The sequence below is a fragment of the Schistocerca serialis genome, chromosome 1 (genome assembly GCF_023864345.2).
Source record: "Schistocerca serialis cubense isolate TAMUIC-IGC-003099 chromosome 1, iqSchSeri2.2, whole genome shotgun sequence".
Lineage (NCBI taxonomy): Eukaryota > Metazoa > Arthropoda > Insecta > Orthoptera > Acrididae > Schistocerca > Schistocerca serialis.
This window is the reverse complement of record NC_064638.1, coordinates 618,413,870-618,434,184: the sequence shown is the minus strand read 5'-3', so window position 1 is coordinate 618,434,184 and position 20,315 is coordinate 618,413,870. Positions and strand designations below refer to the sequence as shown.

Below are 20,315 nucleotides of genomic sequence, written 5' to 3'. Positions count from 1 at the left end.
GCACTGCGAATGCTATAAATGAGTTTATCCAAAAAATATGCTCCACGTTAGATAAAGGTAGAAAGGTCACAGGTATATTCTGTGATCTGACTAAAGCTTTTGATTCAGTGAACCATGCATTACTCCTCCACAAATTACAGATGTATGGAATCAGAGACACTGCTTTAAAATGGTTTAGCTCTTACCTGTCAGGTAGGAAACAAAGAGTAATTTTAACTTCAAATGGAACCAATTATTCATCAGACTGGAAAACAGTTCCCCAAGGAGTCCCACAAGGTTCGATATTGGGTCCCTATCTGTTTCTTTTTTACGTAAATGACCTACCACTTGCTATTGATGTTCATTCAGTCTTATTTGCTGATGATACATCAGTTCTAATTGAAAATGAGGTATCTGAAAATATTCCAGAAAAAGCCAAAAACACTTTAGAAAAACTTGAATCTTGGTTCTATCAAAATGGACTAAAACTAAATGTAACTAAAACCAAAATGATGCAATTTGAAGCTAAATCAGTAGAAAGGAGTGAAATAAAGATAACTTGCAATGATCAGGATATCACAGAAGCAAACCACGTGAAGTTCTTAGGCCTAAATCTTGACAAAAATTTAAATTGGAAGGTACACATAGATTACTTAGCAAATCAACTGAACAACTTAGCATTTGCAATGTGTATTTTGTCAGGTGCCACAAACATAGATACCAGAAAGATAGTTTATCACTGCTACTTCGAGTCAGTTATTCGTTATGGCATAATCTTCTGGGGAAATTCAGCAAATGTCACTAGGCTCCTAGTATTACAAAAGAAAGTAATTAGAAACATGTGTGTTGCAAAAAAACGGGAATCCTGTCGACCACTGTTAAAAAATTTAAAAGTACTATCTATCCCCTCACTTCACATATATGAGATGGTGGTGTTCCTATATAGAAATCAACATACACTAGACAATTTCCGTTTTGACCACAACTACAGCACTCGCCACAGAGATAACTTCAAACTTCCAACACATCATTTAAAACTTTATGCCCAAACGCCAGAGTATATGGGGTTAAAAATTTTCAATAAAATAAAAGGCAGTAATATATTTAAAATGGAGATTGGTTCACTGAAAAGATTGCTCTTTACTCTCCTGGTGGAAAAGTGTTATTATTCTGTCGATGAATTCATTGAGGACAGCTTCACAATCTGAACACAGGGATTGTAATACATTTATTATTTTATGTACATGTGTAGCTGTAACTTAGAAATGTAAAATATAATGTAAACTTTTGTAGTTCTCTTAAAAAAGTGAAAAAAGTTTCTTTTGTAAACCGTGACATGTCTCCTGTACATCAAATCAAATGATTTGAAAATTGTATGTAATGAGATGAATAAACCACATAACATAACATAACATAACATCTATGGTCATCAGTCCCCTAGAACTTAGAACTACTTAAACCTAACTAACCTAAGGACATCACACAACACCTAGTCATCACGAGGCAGAGTGGAAGTTTACAACATCAAGAAGGAAGCCCATAACTGAATAACCTTTATACTACAGATTATCTACATGCTGATATGTACATGATTAGTATTACAGAGCTGTAGGCCTACTTGATCTCCTATTTGAGAACTCAGTGAGATGTGAAGCTCCCCTATGCTCCAGTCAGGGCCTCTAAGCCTTGTAGCATGGAATCGAAAAGGGAGTGAATATATGACATGCTGTCTAGGAGATAAAGCTACTGGCTTATGTTCTTTTTTTTTTTTTCCCCCTGGTACAATCACATGAGCAATTCAGAATGCTGTTCCCAGCATCAACCAGCCACTGGTCATCATCAGGCTAAACACACATCAACACAATGCTCATGTGACTGTGTCAGAAAATAACTATAAAAATGAAATGTATGGATAGAATCCTGTACATGAGACTTCTGAAACATGTTTCAAAGTGTAATTTCATCATGAATTTTTGTTTGTTGGTGTTATGTCTGATCTCTATGAGAGTGTAATACCCTTCAAAGAGGTTAAATGACAGGAAATGTTTACAAGGATAGCCTGAACAGAATTATGAAACAAAATGTACTTAGGTTTAAGTTGTTAATTAACTGTATTATTGGGGAACTAAAGAAACATAAAGTACGAGCAGAAAAAATTAAAATATTTGTTTTGAGTTCAAGATATAGTCAAGTAATATGTCATATATCACAAGGTCACAACTTGCAAATCCAAGGTATTAGAGAAAGAGTAAAGAATCAGATGAGAAGGAAGGAAGCAAAAAATCAACCTTTCTGGAAGAAACCTGAGAACATTCACCTGGAGTGATTTAGGTTAAACATGAAAAACATAAATCAGGATGTCCAGACAGTGATTTGCATCACTTCTCCAACATACTATTACAGTGTATTAACAACAATTCTGTCTTGCTTAGTATTCCTAAGGTGCCATGTTGTTTTCAATGGAATGCCTTATACCAGATGAGCACTTGCTATAAAATAAGTTTTCAGTTGACACAATGTGCTGACTACCATTTTTAATATTATTCTTTTTACTTATGTTTTTCTCATTCATTTAGCTAATAATGCAAGCATTTTAACATTTTCAGTGTGAAAAGTGGATCTCACTTTTTTGTTGTCTTTGTTATTTTTATTACTACCCAATAGATCATGTGTAAGTTTAGTTTGCACATTTTGAATGATCAGTCAAGCAAATTCCCACATATCTTTCCAGCACATCAATGATCGAAAGAAGCTGTAAAATGATTGAGCTCTTATGCAGGATTGGTGTAGGAAATTACCCAATTGTATGGGTAGGCCACTCAAAAGGTGGACTGTTTGTGAAGCAAATAATAGTTTATGGTAAGTAAAACTATGTTATAAGTTGCAGTTTTAAAAGTGCTGCTTTATGTTTATTTCTTATATATGTTCAATTGAAGTGATTACTTTCACACCCTACAACACTGATTACCATTTCATAAATGCAATATATCCATCATGCTCAGCTTATTGACAATTAATGCTATACATTACAGCACAAGAAAGTGGCAAAGAAAATTTAGCTGGCCTGTACCGTAATACAAGAGGAATAATGTTCTACAGTGTGCCTCATCGTGGATCTGTCCCTGCCAAGATAAACTTGCCATTTCTCAGGCAATCCATCGAACTGACAGAAGTACATGCAAGTAATGTATAACAATAGCTAACACACAATAACAACAAATTTGTAAAATTTCAGTAACCTGATAGGAAACAAACAAGCACTAATCCAACAGCTGTTCTTCTATGAAAGATCAATGTTTCTCCACTTAGTTAAGAAGTGTACATCTGTTCTTTGTCCAACACAACTAGAAAAGTAAAGAAGTACCCTCTATTTTGATTTTCAGTCTGTATACTGAGAATGAATTCTCTTACTGTGTTGAGCCTTTGCTGGCTCAGAAAGGAAGGTGTAGAACCCTGTGAAGTTCAAGCTTCTAAGAGGTGGAATTAGTCTGCATAATTTGTGCACACTGCCCTTTAAAGGCAGTGAGCCAGAATTGAAATTTGTTTTGGTACAAAGTATTAACTTGTCATGCATATGTCAAAATATTCATGCACTTTTCCTTTACCTCTTAGTTCTTTAGTTCTCAATCAGTAGAAATGAGTCTGGGCCAAGTATCATATTTGCCTCACTAACTGCAATTGTCTGCTGTCAGCCTTGAACCTCTCTTTTTATGCAGACTATGAGAACCAGAATATGTAGTGCCCCATTCACTTTATCATATCAAATATCATTTGCCCTATATGTAGTTAATGTGCCTAAAAATATTCCTGCAAGAGTGACTACGAGTTTGCCAGGAGAAAATACTTCAACTAGGACTGAAGTACTCTAAGGTTTTTGTTAACAGACTTCCACTTGAGGAAGTGTACTGAAAAGTGTTGCATAGTGCTGAGCACTTTTTCATACAGTAACATAGGATTAAATCATTAATTCAGTTTGCTCAAATATCTCATGTTCAATAAATGGTTTTTGTCATTCCTTTCAAATAAATTTATGATATCAGCCCAAATTTTATAAATTAGTAAATATACTGTCAGTTTAAGGGTCTCTTACTCATTAAGTAGAGGCATCCATGAGGTTCAAGATGAACACTTCATGCTGGTGAGATCGCTGACTTTTGCAGTAAAAGCACTCTTTCTGTCTTAACTGACTTTCCCATGTAACATCAAAAAGTTTTTTCACTTTATCACTGGTGTTGACAGTATAACTCTTGAAGATTGTTACATTTAGTTTCTGCATAGAGAGAGAGAGAGAGAGAGGAGGGGGGGGGGGGGGGCGGGAATGGAATGGTTGTATCATTAAGACACTCAACATTGTGGTCATTGGTGTTCTTACAAGAATATTTTGAGATGAATGTAGTTAAAATACTTAAAACTAAATGTTAAATTTTGAAACTAAAATTATATCTAATCCAGTCTGTGTCGTTTGTACTCATTCACTTAAAAATACATAATACATGAAACTCACTTTATATTCATTTTTTCAAAATCAATTGTTACAATAATGTAAGGGGGAACTATGATTAGCTAATCACTGAGAAAAAGAAGGATGCACCAAACAATTAAAAAATATTAAAATCTTCTGTCTAGCATGAATCATTGTCTAATTGAAATGTGAACTGTTAATTGTGATTTATCATTCTTATAAAGTACATTTCTAAATTAGACATTTCAAGTATAGGAGGCTGAAATGTTACCAGTTAAACCAGTACACGTCAACTAATTACATTCTAGAAATTTGTTTATTATCAATAATGCAAGTTTAAAGTACTGACATACCAAACTGGTCTTCAGATCAACTGGTATTGATTTGTTCTTGGTGTATTGCCCCATTCTGCAACATTACAAAACAAATGAAATTCTGGAGATAGAACTCCACTATCATCACAGTGCAAGTGCTAATAACTATTTAATAGCTGTTTACCAAACTTGCCATGAATAATATATTCGGATCAAGATACAGGTGTAAGTAAATCTTTGAGACCAAAAAAGCAACCAAGTCGACAAATGATCTGAAATACACAAACCACGGGATATCGATGCTCCTAAGATTAAAAACTACCATCTTTTAATTGGTGAAATGATAGCACTTAACAATGGGGCAGTGAATACAGTAGAAAGAGCGAGCTTTAGAAGACTGATTAATAGCACTTTTCCACAATATAAAATACCAGATCACCCTTACTTTTCAGGTAAAATAATTCCAGAAATATGTCATAAGGTGGCTGACACAATTAAAAGATTATTTTCAGAGACTGATTATATTTTCGTGACATGTGGATGTGCTTGCATAATTAAAATTTTCTTAAGTTTTACTGCACATGTTATTGATCATGAACTCAATGTCAAACATATAATGTTAAGCATCAAGTAGTTTGAGGGACAACATCCACCAGAAAACATAGTGATTAGTTTACAGGAAATTACAAATTTACAGGACATTCAGCTGGCAAAAATTCATATAATTATTCACGATAATGGATGAAACATAGTAAAACCTGTTAATACTACAGAGGTGGCCTCAGTGCTTTGTTTCATTCATAGTGTTTAATTAATTGTTAACCATTGTCTGAAGGCTCAGTCAAATGTAACTCACATGATAGCAACTGGCAGGAGTATCGTAACTCATTTTAAACATTCAGGGATTACACAAAAAAAATTGCATTCTACCCAAAAAGATACCATTTGGTTTCTATACAAATTGTAAGTAGCTGTTTGCTCCCTGTAATTTACCCCTGCCACCTTCAGAGTTTGAAAGTCAACATTGTCAGAAGCCTTCTCTCTAAGTCCATAAATGCTATAAATGTAGGTTAGCCTTTCCTTAAACTTTCTTCTATGAGAAATCATAGAGTCAGAATTGTCCTGCGTGTTCTCCATTTTTCTGGAATCCAAACAGATTTTTTTTAAGCTGGCTTCTGCCAGTTTTTCCATTCTTCTGTAAAGGATTCATGTTAGTAGTTTGCAACCATGACATATTAAACTGATAGTTCAGTAATCTTCACACCTGTCAGCACCTGCTTTCTTTGGAATTGGAATTATTGTATTCTTCTTGAAGTCTGAGGGTATTTAGTCTGAAACTAGATGGTAATTATGAGTCAAGGGGCATGAAAGGGTAGCAGTAGTTGAGAAGGAAATGAGAAAGAGTTGCAGTCTATCCCCAAAATTATTCAATCTGTATATTGAGCAAGCAGTAAAGGAAACAAATGAAAATTCTGGAATAGGAATTAAAGTCTAGGGAGTAAAAGTAAAAACTTTGAGGTTTGTCAGTGACACTGTAATTCTTTCAGAGATGGCAAAGGACTTGGAAGAGCAGTTGAATGGAATTGACAGTTTCTTGAAAGGAAGATATGAGATTAACTTCCACAAAAGCAGAATGAGGCTAATGGAATGTGGTTAAGTTAAATGGGGTAATGCTGAAAGAAGTAGACTAGGAAATGAGACATTTTAAGTAGTAGAGTTCTGCTATTTGGGCAGTAAAATAATTGATGGACGAAGTAGAGAGGATATAAAATGCAGACTGGCAACGGCAAGAAAAGAATTTCTGAAGAAGAGAAATTTGTTAACATCGAGAATAGATTTAAGTGTAAGCAAGTCTTTTTTGAAAGTATTTGTAGGAATGTAGCCATGTATGCAATAGAAACATGGACGATAAACACTTTAGACAAGAAGAGACTAGAAGCTTTTGAGATGTGGTGCTACAGAAGAATGCTGAAGATTATAGTGGTAGATAATGTAAATAATGAGGAAGTACTTAATAGAATTGGGGAGAGAAGAAATTTTTGGCAAAACCTGACTACAAGAAGGGATCAGTTGGTAGGACACATTCTGTAACATCAAGGGATCGCCAGTTTAGTACTGGAGGGAAGCACAGGGGTAAAAATCATAGAGGGAGATCAAGAGATGAATATAGGAGCAGATTCAGAAGGACATAGTTGCAGTAGACCTGGAAATGAAGAGGCTTGCACAGAACAAAATACCATGGTGAGCTGCATCAAACCAGACTTCTGACTGAAAACCAGAACAATGACATCCAAACAGTTTTGGATTTCCCTCAACTTGAATCGGTGCAAGATGTCAATACATGGTGGACTTCCACCTATTATATGCTTGGAACACTGTTGTTGTTGTGGTCTTCAGTCCTGAGACTGGTTTGATGCAGCTCTCCATGCTACTCTATCCTGTGCAAGCTTCTTCATCTCCCAGTACCTACTGCAACCTACATCCTTCTGAATCTGCTTAGTGTATTGATCTCTTGGTCTCCCTCTACGATTTTTACCCTCCACACTGCCCTCCAATACTAAATTGGTGATCCCTTGATGCCTCAGAACATGTCCTACCAACCGATCCCTTCTTCTGGTCAAGTTGCGCCACAAACTTCTCTTCTCCCCAATCCTATTCAATCCTTCCTCATTGGTTATGTGATCTACCCATCTAATCTTCAGCATTCTTCTGTAGCACCACATTTCGAAAGCTTCTATTCTCTTCTTGTCCAAACTATTTATCGTCCATGTTTCACTTCCATACATGGCTACACTCCATACAAATACCTCCAGAAATGACTTCCTGACACTTAAATCAATACTGGATGTTAACAAATTTCTCTTCTTCAGAAACGCTTTCCTTGCCATTGCCAGCCTACATTTTATATCCTCTCTACTTCGACCATCATCAGTTATTTTGCTCCCCAAATAGCAAAACTCCTTTACTACTTTAAGTGTCTCATTTCCTAATCTAATTCCCTCAGCATCACCCGACTTAATTAGACTACATTCCATTATCCTCGTTTTGCTATTGTTGATGTTCATCTTATATCCTCCTTTCAAGACACTGTCCATTCCATTCAACTGCTCTTCCAAGTCCTTTGCTGTCTCTGACAGAATTACAATGTCATCGGCGAACCTCAAAGTTTTTATTTCTTCTCCATGAATTTTAATACCTACTCCGAATTTTTCTTTTGTTTCCTTTACTGCTTGCTCAATATACAGATTGAACAACATCGGGGAGAGGCTACAACCCTGTCTTACTCCCTTCCCAACCACTGCTTCCCTTTCATGTCCCTCGACTCTTATAACTGCCATCTGGTTTCTGTACAAATTGTAAATAGCCTTTCGCTCCCTGTATTTTACCCCTGCCACCTTTAGAATTTGAAAGAGAGTATTCCAGTCAACATTGTCAAAAGCTTTCTCTAAGTCTACAAATGCTAGAAACGTAGGTTTACCTTTCCTCAATCTTTCTTCTAAGATAAGTCGTAAGGTCAGTATTGCCTCACGTGTTCCAGTGTTTCTACGGAATCCAAACTGATCTTCCCCGAGGTTGGCTTCTACTAGTTTTTCCATTCATCTATAAAGAATTCGTGTTAGTATTTTGCAGCTGTGACTTATTAAACTGATAGTTCGGTAATTTTCACATTTGTCAACACCTGCTTTCTTTGGGATTGGAATTATTATATTCTTCTTGAAGTCTGAGGGTATTTCGCCTGTCTCATACATCTTGGAACACTAATGGAACAAAAACAGACCATTTCACTTTAGCTTGCAGACTGTGATATTGCCAATCTGACTGCTACACAGTGGGAGCTTCTAGAGCAACTTCTGAAATTATTGCAGCCCTTTGACGAAATAACAAAAATGACAAGTTTCAGATATGCTTACTTTTGTGAAGTTATTCCATTTGTTGTTACAGTACTGTGATACTGATAAAAGTAGCACATCAGAGCTAACACCTAAATTAAGCCAGATGAGGCTGTCATATCACAAAGGTTGCAAGAATGATTTGAAGATGTCACAACAAGTGAAAATTATTTACTGGCTACTGCTTTATACCCATGCTTTAAAAGGAATGTTTTCCACTTCTGAATTGAAATTACAAGATTTCAAGTGCATAGACATTCATTATTTTAAAAAATGAGCCCACAGAAATACATACATTTATTTTATTTGATACCTAGTTTTTTATTAATTTTTATATTACAGAAATAATTATGTACTTATGACTGCTTTAACAATTACAAGAAAAGTATATTGTTGTCATTATTATAAAATAAATCAATAGTTTCATTTTACCAGTTATTTGACTACAACAAAACATCTTACTAAAGTATTTGGCCAAATAGCTTAAAAGTGGCTGAAAGCCAAATAATAGCCAAACATTTATTGAAATTCTACTGTTTACCAAAAGTTGCCTGTCTTCATGATTTGCTATATTATGTAGTTCTTGTTTTAGAAGTTTCCGCATGTTTTCTTCAGTAAAGTCATGTCTGCTTCCTCTGACACTCACTTCCCTTCAACTCTCATTTTGCTGCAGTGATAAGTTTTTGTAACCGCAGGTTAAGCTAGCACATGAAACCATCATCATCGTATGAAAGTACCATTACCATACTCATTGTAAGTGCCAATCTAGCACACCAAGAGGAAAGTAACAGTATGGAGAATTGCATTGTTTCAGGAGTATAACATGACTTATTCTCATGATGGATATTACCAAAATTTCAAGAAATGCACAAGACTGAAAATAATTCTGAGAATATGTAGATGCATGAAAAACACTGACTTTTTTTTTTTAAAAAAAAAAAGAGTTTGTGCTTCATTGAAAAACAATTTATATTCACAAAACTATTCATTATCACTATACTTGCTTCATTCCTTACAATATAATGTAACACAGTGTCGGAATAAAATTTACTTACCACATGTACTTTTTTCACAGATTGTCATAATGTCTTGGAGCTCCATGAAAAATTTCTTTCCCTTGTAAATAGAAATCTGTTACAAGCTGAAGTCTGCAGTTTCACAGAAACAGTTCAGACATTTATGAAGCTTGTTTACTTACAGATTGTATCAGTTGAATCAGCCGGTAAGTTGTTTGTAAGAGGTGACAAAAAATAGACTTTTTGGTGAAAACAATGACTGAGTTTTACTTTGTGTTTTTCAGATGCTGGGATTGGTGAACTGTATGGTGCTCCTCTAGATCACACCAGTATATGCAAACCTGTTGATAGGTAAGACAGCACGCCTATGCAACTACAGCACACCAACAACATTTCCTAGTAAGCTTACATCTCACACTGACACCAATATAAAGGAACAATGAACTCTCATAACAACATGCAGGATAAAGAGGAAGGGGGACATCAAAATATTGGTCATCTTTGATGATTCTACTCATCTGTATACCCACGAGATTTTCAAACATTGGGAAAGCTTAAAAACACTGGCTAGTGAAAACTGAAGAAAAAATTGAATTTTAAATTTTTATCCTATCAGATGTTCCAGTTATTTGTGCATCATAATTTGAGCATTTAGATGCCTTTGACCTGTTAAACCTGGTGGCACATGGCCCATCAGTCACATTCCCTCTTGAGTACGTTGTTTGACACACACATCTTTTACTTTCAAAGATACAATTATTCAGCAAAATTTTAGTCATGTGTTAGCACTACTGTCTACACGTAATTTTTGTCTGTAACTGTCTTCAGTTTATATCTCTGGTTTTGTACCTGTGGAACTACAAGGACATTCTTCTCCAAATGGCACTGTTACAAGTAATTCTCTAGATAATGAAAAGGCGGTTGACTTTGAATGCCTCACAAAGCACTGCTACAGTTGTAGGTGCCATGAGAGGTGTTGTATTCATAATTTTCTCTAAGGGTGGTGAGCACCAAACTAGAATAAATTACTCTTGTAGTAACTCTTACTTCTTTAGTCAGGACTACTTTAGTAAATTACTTCTGTAGTAATATACTCTTTTAGTAACTGTTCGAGAGCTCAATTTCTATTTACTTCTTTAGTTATAACTAAAGTAGTAATGACTTTTTACTAAAGAAGTAAGCCATTTCTGGACACTGCTGGAACATGTATTACATCCCCTCTCGGAAAATATTGATTGTCAGCAGACATTATTTCATCACCTTTGAATAATTTATGTTCATTGCTTTAAGTTTAGAAGCTAGAAAGGATTATTAAATTGAATTATTATGATTGTAAAATCTAAATGCTATTGCACTAATTAATGATAAGATCTGTGTATTATGAAAAAGAAACATTCTAATAATGGATGAATCTGCTGTTAACCCCGCCATCTGCAGCTACCATCGTCCATTGTTTTTTGGTGACACGTATTAATTTAAGCGCCAGTTTGAGATACGAGTTAGCAGCAACATGCAGGTAGCCAAGAAATGCTCAAAAACCATACCATAAAATGAAAAAAAGAGTGATTTGCTGAAATAATGAAAAAGTACATAACTACTATTGAATCTAAAAAGCATGATGTCAAAATGCTAAAAAGGAAAAAGGATGTTTGGGGAAAAATACATGTTGAATACAATGCAGAAGCTCTTACACAAAGATCCCAAGAGCAGCTTAAAGTAATTTGGAAGGACATGAAAGTGAAAGCAAAGAAAATAAAAGCTAAATTTAATCAAGAACAATTTCAAACTGGCAGTGGAGTAGGTGAGACAAAGATCAACAATATAAGGCAAATGGTTGTTATATGATCCCACAAGTTTTCAAAGAGATAGCTGGAGTTAACAGCAATGACACATTTGAAGATAGTGCGATACCTTCAAGAAACTTCGATGATGATAACTGCTCTGAAGGTAACAATGAAGCGGCTGAAGGTGGAACTTTATCTCATAGCCATGAACCTCGGCCTGCATTCTCTAGTGGGAGCTTATCAGAAGATGCACCTAGCCAAAGAGGGAGAGAACATGCGGTTGTAGTGAAGAACAGAGAATTGCTGAAAAAAGCAGATGAGCTTCGTTCCATAACACAAGAGGAATACAATGCAAAAACGTTATTAATAGAAAGACAAAGAGAAATCATGGATGAAGTGAAAACTGTAAAATGGAAATTATGAATCAGTTCAAGAACGTAATGGAGCAAACTTCAGGTTCCAGTTCTTCAGCCAATGTGCTCGTGAAATTTGGGTTTTTGTGAATGAATAAGAAAATATCCATATGTATAAAACATCTTTTATTTCCTTGATATTTTTTCAAATGGTTAATATGCTCCTGTTTCTTGTGTGGCACAGTATTTGTATTTATCATTTCAGCATCGGTACTAATTTTTGTTAACATCACATTCTAATATTTATTTGGATTTGCAATATTATAAAATATTTTTTTTAGAAATAATCAAAACATTGTATGACTCTCAGTGCTCAATTAAGAAATAAAAAGAGAATCTTAATCCCCAAGCAAACAAAATAAGAAAGAAAGAAAAAAAGAACACAACTATAAAATTACACATAAATAAAATGAGTCACTTTCATTGCAGTAGTGACACTCTGGAGGTTTATTTATTCATTTAAGAAGGGAAAGTCTTTACACTAACTTCTAATTTTACTAGCAAACTAGGTACAATTTTAATTAAAATAATTAAGTATAATAGACCTTGTGACAACTTGGCCTGCAGCATCTGCATCTGGCTAAAATGCTTGTTATTCGCTGTCATTCACTCCACAGTGTCATGGTGAAACACATGTCTAACTTCTAGTCAAAAGTTGTGTAGAACTTAGCAGCCACAACAACATTCCCACACTTGTTTGGTTTAAATCGCAATGTTTAGTGAGAATTTGGAAACTTTTCTTCCAAACACCGAATGCTCACTCTATTACACATCTGGTAGCAATATGGGTTCTATTGCAGCACCGGCTCCTGTGTGGACTCGGAACACAGGTGTCATAAGATGTTTGGAGAGAGTATATCCATTATATCCAACAAGCAACCCATCATATTGTCCATTTTCAAATTCTGCAGCAACTCTACTATTGTCCCAAATGCATGCATCATGTGTCGAACCCAGCCAACGGCTTACCACGTTCAGAATGTTCATACTGGTATCACAGATGATTTATGTATTGGTAGAAAAGAAATTCTTGAGATTTCTGTATAGTTCTTCTTAGGCTCCAGAAGGACAAAGTATGGGTATGTGTACACAACCTATGGCTCCTATGACATTTGGGAGTCCACCAGTTTCATACAATTCCCTTTTGTTCTTTGGTATATTTTCTTGGCTCTGTGGCATGGACACATACAGTGACTTTTGCTATCCACCAGTAATGGAGTAAATAAATTTACCTTGTAAGTAAATGAAAAATTTTCTCCTGGAGTAATTTACTCCTTTAGTTCAGTACTATTGACTGGAAGTCGCCGATTTCCTTCTCTCTTAGTAACTTACTACTTTAGTTTCACTTACTCCTGGTTGGTGCTCACCACCCTAAGAATTGCAAGAGTTAAAGTGGTGGAATGGAACGGGCAGGTGTGCTTACAATTTTTCCAGAAGTATCAGACATTATTAAATATTAGATACATCAGTTATCTTGGGGATGGAAATTCAAAAAGACTCATGAAAGTAAAAGAATCTAAAGTGTAAGGAGATACAGGAATTTGAAAATTGAAAGGATGGGTGCAATGCTATGAAAACTGAAGAACCTGAAAAGAAAGAAATTGTCTGATGGTAACGAGTCACAAGTTGTGTATCTCCTTCAGATAGTGAGATCACTATACTGCAATGTTACTGTGGTTTTGCAGTTAAGAGAAATGCTGCATCCAGTACAGAAAATGAGAAGAGCAGTGTGGGAAGTGAATTCTATAGGCAACACTGCACAATATGCTATTTGTTCAAAAGGCTTTGTGGTGGTGGGATTCAAAAGGAAACCATTAGAGGGAAACGTACATATACAACCATTCATTTCCTGAAGTAGAGTAGCGATATGCAATGAAAACAGTAAAACATATACCCCCCCTTGATGGCTTGACGGATTACAGTCTTTTAGCAAAATGCCTCCATGGCCGCGCACAAATTCCTAATGAATGTTTTGATCATATAATCTGGAGAAAGATATCAAAAATGTACTTTTTAGAATAAGTATCATGAGATTTAATGTTCTGGATTGTGTTGTGTGTTTCAATGATGGAATAGTAAGCAGAATTAAATTGGTGAGTTGGAAAAGTGGTCACATCCCAGACACAAAATTTTTCAGGAGGTACAAAAAGTGGTTTTATTACACAACAGTTTTAAACATTGCTATGGAGTTGCCATGTAGCATTTGGCTCCAGAATGAAATAATGCACACCATTACAACATACTTCAGTGAGAGAATGTGGTCACTAATCCAATTAGCTGGTACTGGTGATAACCCTTTTTCAAACATGATGATGCTGACACGGCAACTAGCATTCCTGTGCGTGCGCATCTTTGGTTGACGAGAAGTGTACACTCAGAACTCTCACAAGGATAAGTGTTGGGCAATATTATATTGTAAATAAGTAAATTAATACCTATTGTAAGCTATCAATTGAAGGTTTCATATCTTTTTGTGTACTTTTTGGAAAAAGAAAACATTTCATAGGCACGAATTTCGGACTAGGTTTTGTTTACATTATCGTACACTGTAGGTCATGTGATCATTTCAATAATGCACAGTATGTGTTGATAGCATATTCTTAGATGCTATCGATTTCATTCTCTAGTAAGTAGCCAAAGTGAAAATTTCAGAAATAAGTGAAAAGCTCATACAGTGTAGGCTCAGTTCTTTTTTTTACTTTTGTTTTATCACATAAATAATACATGTTTAATTGTTTGTATTTCTCCAGAAGTTTTGAATTAGTATCTGAATTTTAGGCCTAAACTTTCTAATAAGTTTAATATATTAATGGAGTAGTCTAGGCAGTTACTCTTGTTTAACTTACCTAAAGCTAAAATTTGTTTGTCATGAATGAGAAGTGTATGACTTGCCACAGGACTGTTAGTTCTAGGTTGTGGTGCAAGGGCTGTTGCAGTTTCTATCATGTGGGTGACTTTAGCGGCATGGGAACTGGTGAAATAAACAAGGCTGGTTGGTTGTGTAGGATTTGCTGTAGAAGTAGGAAGACACTGGAACAGGAGGAGAAGATTACTGCCCCCCTCCCACGTGGAACTAGATAAGGCAAAACAAGATCTGGAAAGATTAAGGGGGAAAAGGGAAAAGAAAGGTGGGAAGTGACTACAAGTAACAGAAGAAATAGGAATAGGACTTTCTCAAACAGTGTTGTTCGCACTGTTGAAAACAGGTTTGATCTATTGTCACAGCTGGTACCTGATGAGCCACAAGTACATGTAGGAGTAGACAGGACACCATAAACTTTCAAAACATGTTTGAGAAGCAAGAAGTCAAAAAAAGTTGTAAAGAAGAAGAAACTTTTGTTGTAAGGTAATTCACATGGTAGAGGTATTGGCCAACTGTTGCAGGATGAACTATGATCAGATTACCAGGACACAAAGTTTTTTTAAAGCAAATGCAAGTATGGTTCAGGTGACAGAGGATGTAGGTTCAGTTTGCAAAGACTTTTCAAGGTAAGACGCTGTGGTAACAGTGGTTGGGGCAGGGAATAGCAAGGACAGGGACCCCAATTATTCAATTTAGAGTGATCTGGTAAAGATAGCTTCAGCAACGAGACATACTGTGTTGGGCTTGTATCTGTTCTGAGGCACCAACATGATGATGATGATGATGATTATTAGTGTCTTGGGGCGCACAACAGCGAGGTTATCAGCGCCCGTTCCCAAAAGTTCAATTCAGAGCCGAATCGTGAGAGAATTGATATTGTTCAAATTGCAAGAATGGACACAGCACATCAAAACAGGGAGATAAAACTAAAAATAAAATAGCAGTACAAACAGGGAAAAATAAGTAACGGTGGCTGAGTGACCACTTACAAATAATGGGTGACCAAACCACTGGACAGCACATTAAGACTCCAATCCCAATATTTTGGGAAGAAGGCCAGACATCACACAAAAACGTAAAACTCTAGCGACACTCACCTCATTATTAGTTAAAAGAGAGGGTAGGTCTGGTGGGAAACTGAAATCTTCCCTCAAACCCGCATATAAAACACACTCAGTTACAATATGCCGTATCGACAACTGTGTCCCACATGTCTGACACGTTGGTGGCTCCTCACGACGTAACAGAAAACCATGTGTCAAAGGACAATGTCCTATTCTAAGCCGTGTAAGGGCTACTTCCTCAGCACGTCGTTGTCGGAAGGAGGTGAGCCACGGTCGGACAGAATCCTTCACTGCTCGCAACTTATTATCCCTCACGTCCTGCCACTGAGCCTCCCACCAACGCATGACCTTCCGAGTCACGAAAGACGTAATGGCCTGCAGGGGGACGGAACAGCGAGCAGGAGGTGGGATGGAGCAAGCCTCCTTGGCAGCCGCATCTGCAAGTTCATTTCCAGGAATCCCTATGTGCCCTGGAACCCAGCAGAAAATCACATCCTTACCCTGCTGTTGCAAGAGCAGGAGTGCGTCCTGCACCTCTTGCACCATCCGATCTGCTGGGTACATCTGTTCAAGAGCGTGTAGAGCACTTTGGGAATCAGAGCAGATGATGAATTTCGTGCCACGATGTCGGCGCATATGCTCTAATGCTTGCAGAATGGCAAACAGTTCTGCATAGTAAACTGAGAACTGCTCTGGGAGCCCTATCCGATGGACAGTATCGGGAAACACAGCAGAGCAGCCCATAAAATTCCCCTGTTTAGACCCATCCGTGTAAACAGTAATAAAATCGGAATGGCGTTCTAAAATCTCAGTAAGTTTAATTTTAAAAAGGTGGTCCGGGGTACAATACTTCCTGTAAGCAGCCAGGTCAAGAAGTAATCTTGGCCTTTGTAGTCGCCAGGGAGATCCCCTACTCCATCCCTGGTGGAGGACCTTAATGCCCTCCAGGTATACTGACTCGAGACTCTCCTTTGCACGGATGCCAAACGGCTTTGTTGCCGCCGGACGGTGGCGGAAGAGACGTGCCAGTGCCGGCTGGGAAAAAGTGTCGGACGCCAATGAAAGAGGAGTGGACTTGGTCCTGTATGCGTGCCGTACCACGAGGAGAAGACGCCGAATGGACAGCGGAGGCTCTCCCGCCTCGACACACAGAATAGCAACTGGACTCGTGCGATAAGCCCCCGTTGAAAGCCTAATACCCTCATGGTGAATCACATCCAACATTTTGAGGTAGGAAGGTCTTGCAGAGCCATAAGCTTGACATCTGTATTCCAGTCGAGGTCGCACAAAGGCCTTATAAAGTTGGAGCAGACGTGCCCTGTCAGCGTCCCAGGATCTATGACTGACGCATTTAAGGACGTTTAAAGCCTTGAAACAGCGGACCTTTAGATCCTTTAAGTGTGGCAACCATGTGAGCTTCTCATCAAAAATAAGCCTGAGGTATTTCACTTTTCCCATAAAGGGGAGAACAGTGTCTCCTAGTTTTAAAACAGGGAGATTAAAAAGAGAACGGGAACGGTTAAAATCTACACAAACGGTCTTCTCCAAAGAGAATTTAAAGCCCGTGGTCTTAGACCATTCCTCCAATCGCACGAGTGTCAGCTGTAATTGGCGTGTAGCAGCTGTGACGGAGGAAGACGCACAGAAAATGGAGAAATCGTCCACAAACAAGGAGCACTGCACGGGCCGTCGTACTGTGGACGCAATACTATTGATGGCAATTGCGAAAGCTGTCACACTGAGGACACTTCCTTGAGGGACACCGTTCTCCTGCTTAAAACGGTCAGACAGGACACTCCCAACCTTATACTTAAAATACCTGTCCGACAGAAAGGATCTGATGAGTGTGGGTAAACGCCCACGGAAACCCCACTCATAAAGCTGCCGCAAAATGGTATGCCTCCAGGTAGTATCGTACGCCTTCTCCAGGTCGAAGAAAACCCCGATAAGGTGTTGCTTACGTAGGAAAGCATCCTGTATCGCTGTTTCGAGTAGGATCAGGTTATCTAGGATGGAATGATACCTCCTGAACCCACACTGGCAGCGGGTAAGTAAGGACCTGGATTCGAGAACCCACACCAGGCGCCTATTGACCATACGCTCAAATGTCTTTCCGACGCAGCTCGTGAGACTAATGCTATGGTAGCTACTGGGTTCAGTCTGATCCTTCCCTGGTTTTAAAAGGGGAATTAAAATCGATTCTTTCCACGAACTAGGAAAGTCGCCTGTCTTCCAAATTTCATTAAAAAGTTGAAGGACTTCCTTTGACCGCAGATCCAACTGCTGCAGCATGCTATATGATATCAGGTCTGGACCAGGTGCGGTATCCCGAGATACGGACAGTGCAAAGTCCAACTCCCACAAAGAGAAAGGCTGGTTGTATTCCTCAGTGTTCTTGGAACGGAAATCAAAACCAGCCCTCTCCTGTGTACCCCGATAGCGCAGAAATTCTGGGTCCTGGCTAGAATCGGCCGTAATAGTTTGAAAGGATTCTGCCAACACCCGGGCGATGTCTCTTGGAGATGTTAGGAGACACCCCCGCTCACATATAGCTGCTATTGGCGGTCGAGAGTATCGCCTTGAGATCCTCCTAATGGCTTCCCATACTTTGCTTGAAGATGTGGACCTATTGATGGAGTTCAGGAACTCACGCCAAGACCTCCGTTTACTCTCCCTAACGATTTTTCTCGCCCGCGCCCATGCTATTTGGAAAGTTGTCAGATGCGCAGCAGTGGGGCACCGACGGAATCTTCTCAAAGCCGCCCGTCTGTCTCTGATGGCGGTACAACAGTCGTAATTCCACCAAGGGACAGGCTGCCGCACAGGTGTTCCCTTTGACTTTGGTATGGATACATCAGCGGCATGGTGCATCACCGCTGTAATGTGATCCACCCAATCCTGGACGCCTTCACACCGTTCAAAAACAGTCAACTGCCGGTAGAGCATCCAGTTTCCCTTCCGGAACAACCATTTCGGTGGCTGTGCGACACGACCCATTTCAACTGGCAGATGGAGCCAGATAGGGTAATGGTCGCTGCCATGAAGGTCGTCGTCGACGACCCACTGAGCAATGTCCGCAAGCACAGGCGAACAAATAGAGAGGTCTATGGCAGAAGATGAACCTGAAGCGGTGCTAAAATGCGTGGCCTGACCTGTGTTCAGCAGTATGATGTCGGAAGTCCTGAGCAACTGCTCAATCATCTGGCCTCTGGGGCAGGTTTTGTTGGAACCCCATAATGCATTATGAGCATTAAAGTCTCCTAAAATGAGAAAGGGACGGGGTAGCTGATCAATGAGCCGTGCGAGGGCTTCACTGTCAATGAGCTCAGCGGGTGGTAAATACAAGGAGCACACTGTAACATTAACCTGGGCCAGGATCCGAGCTGCAACCGCTTGTAGCGTTGTGGTTAAGGTCACAGGTGAGGAGTGGAATGTGTCCTTAATGAACACTGCCACCCCACCCTGAGCCCTATTACCAGTCAGGTCGTCTTTCCTGTACATGTGATATCCCGTAAGTACAGGCGTGTCAGTCCCTTTAAAATGTGTCTCTTGCAAAGAGATGCAAATGGAGTTTGCCTGTACTAACAGCCGCAATTCTGCAAGGCGAGGTCTGACTCCATTCAGATTCCACTGAAGTATGGGAGCCATATCAGCGTTTCGGTTTAGATTTCCCCCTGTCTTTGCGCCGCGCTGGTGAGGCACTTGTAGAGCGAGTGGCAGCAGAGGGGCTGCCAGGTTCTGGGGAAGAGGTATCAAAATCCATGACGATGTCCTCCTCATCAGTCAGGGATGCCATGACGACATCCGATGGTGCCTTTGGCAGGTTTGACGTCAAACGCCGTGCCCCTTTCCCTGGTCCCATTTTCTTTGTGGAAGTCGGGGATGGGGGAAGTGGAGAGGCACTCTGTTTCTGGAGGGCCTTCGAAGGCTTCACTGGAGCTTTCTCTGCAATAGCCGTGGGTGCAGGCGGAGCAGCCTGAATAGCTATATCGTTAGTGGGAGTGCTCTGGCAGGTACAAACACAGGTACAGGTATGGGTGGAGGATACTGAGACGCTGGACATGGTCTGCGTCGAAGCGTCTACTCGCGACGCACGGTTGTGCACCAAGGAGGCATAGGATGTGGCAAAGACAGGGGGTTTTGTAGCCCTATACTCTTTTTTGGCTTCCGCATACGGTAGCCTCTTTGTCACCTTGATCTCCTGAATTTTTCGTTCTTCCACAAAGACGGGGCAGTCTCTGCTCCAGACGGGATGGCTCCCAGAGCAGTTTATACACAGCGCTGGAGATGTGCAGTTGGTCCCAGCTTCATGAGCTGCCTTGCCACATATACTGCAGGTTGGTTCACCCCCACAACTCATTGTCGTATGGCCAAATCGCTGACATTTGAAACAGCGCATAGAGTTAGGTATATAAGGCCGAACCCTAAGTCGGAGGAAACCAGCCAGAACATATTCAGGTAAGACAGGCGAATTGAAAGTCACAATGAAAGTGGCAGATTTCTCAATAACTCCATTATTCCTACGTGTCC

The 20,315-nt window shown here is 39.0% G+C and overlaps 1 protein-coding gene across 3 annotated transcripts in view; it reads left to right on the top strand.

Annotated features, from left to right (window-relative positions):
• LOC126478038 (protein SERAC1) overlaps positions 1-20,315 on the top strand; it is a 136,802-nt gene that overhangs the window by 91,780 nt on the left and 24,707 nt on the right. The window contains exons 6-9 of one of the 3 annotated variants that reach the window (XR_007587437.1): positions 2,711-2,838; positions 3,012-3,151; positions 9,721-9,867; positions 9,946-10,012. Coding sequence is in view for 1 of the 3 variants with exons in the window: in XM_050103668.1 (XP_049959625.1) it covers positions 2,711-2,838; positions 3,012-3,161; positions 9,721-9,867; positions 9,946-10,012 (492 nt within the window). In the remaining 2 variants the exon portion in view is untranslated. Of the gene's footprint in view, positions 1-2,710; positions 2,839-3,011; positions 3,162-9,720; positions 9,868-9,945; positions 10,013-20,315 lie in introns of those variants that run through there. The other 2 variants (XR_007587436.1, XM_050103668.1) reach the window with 2 other exon arrangements.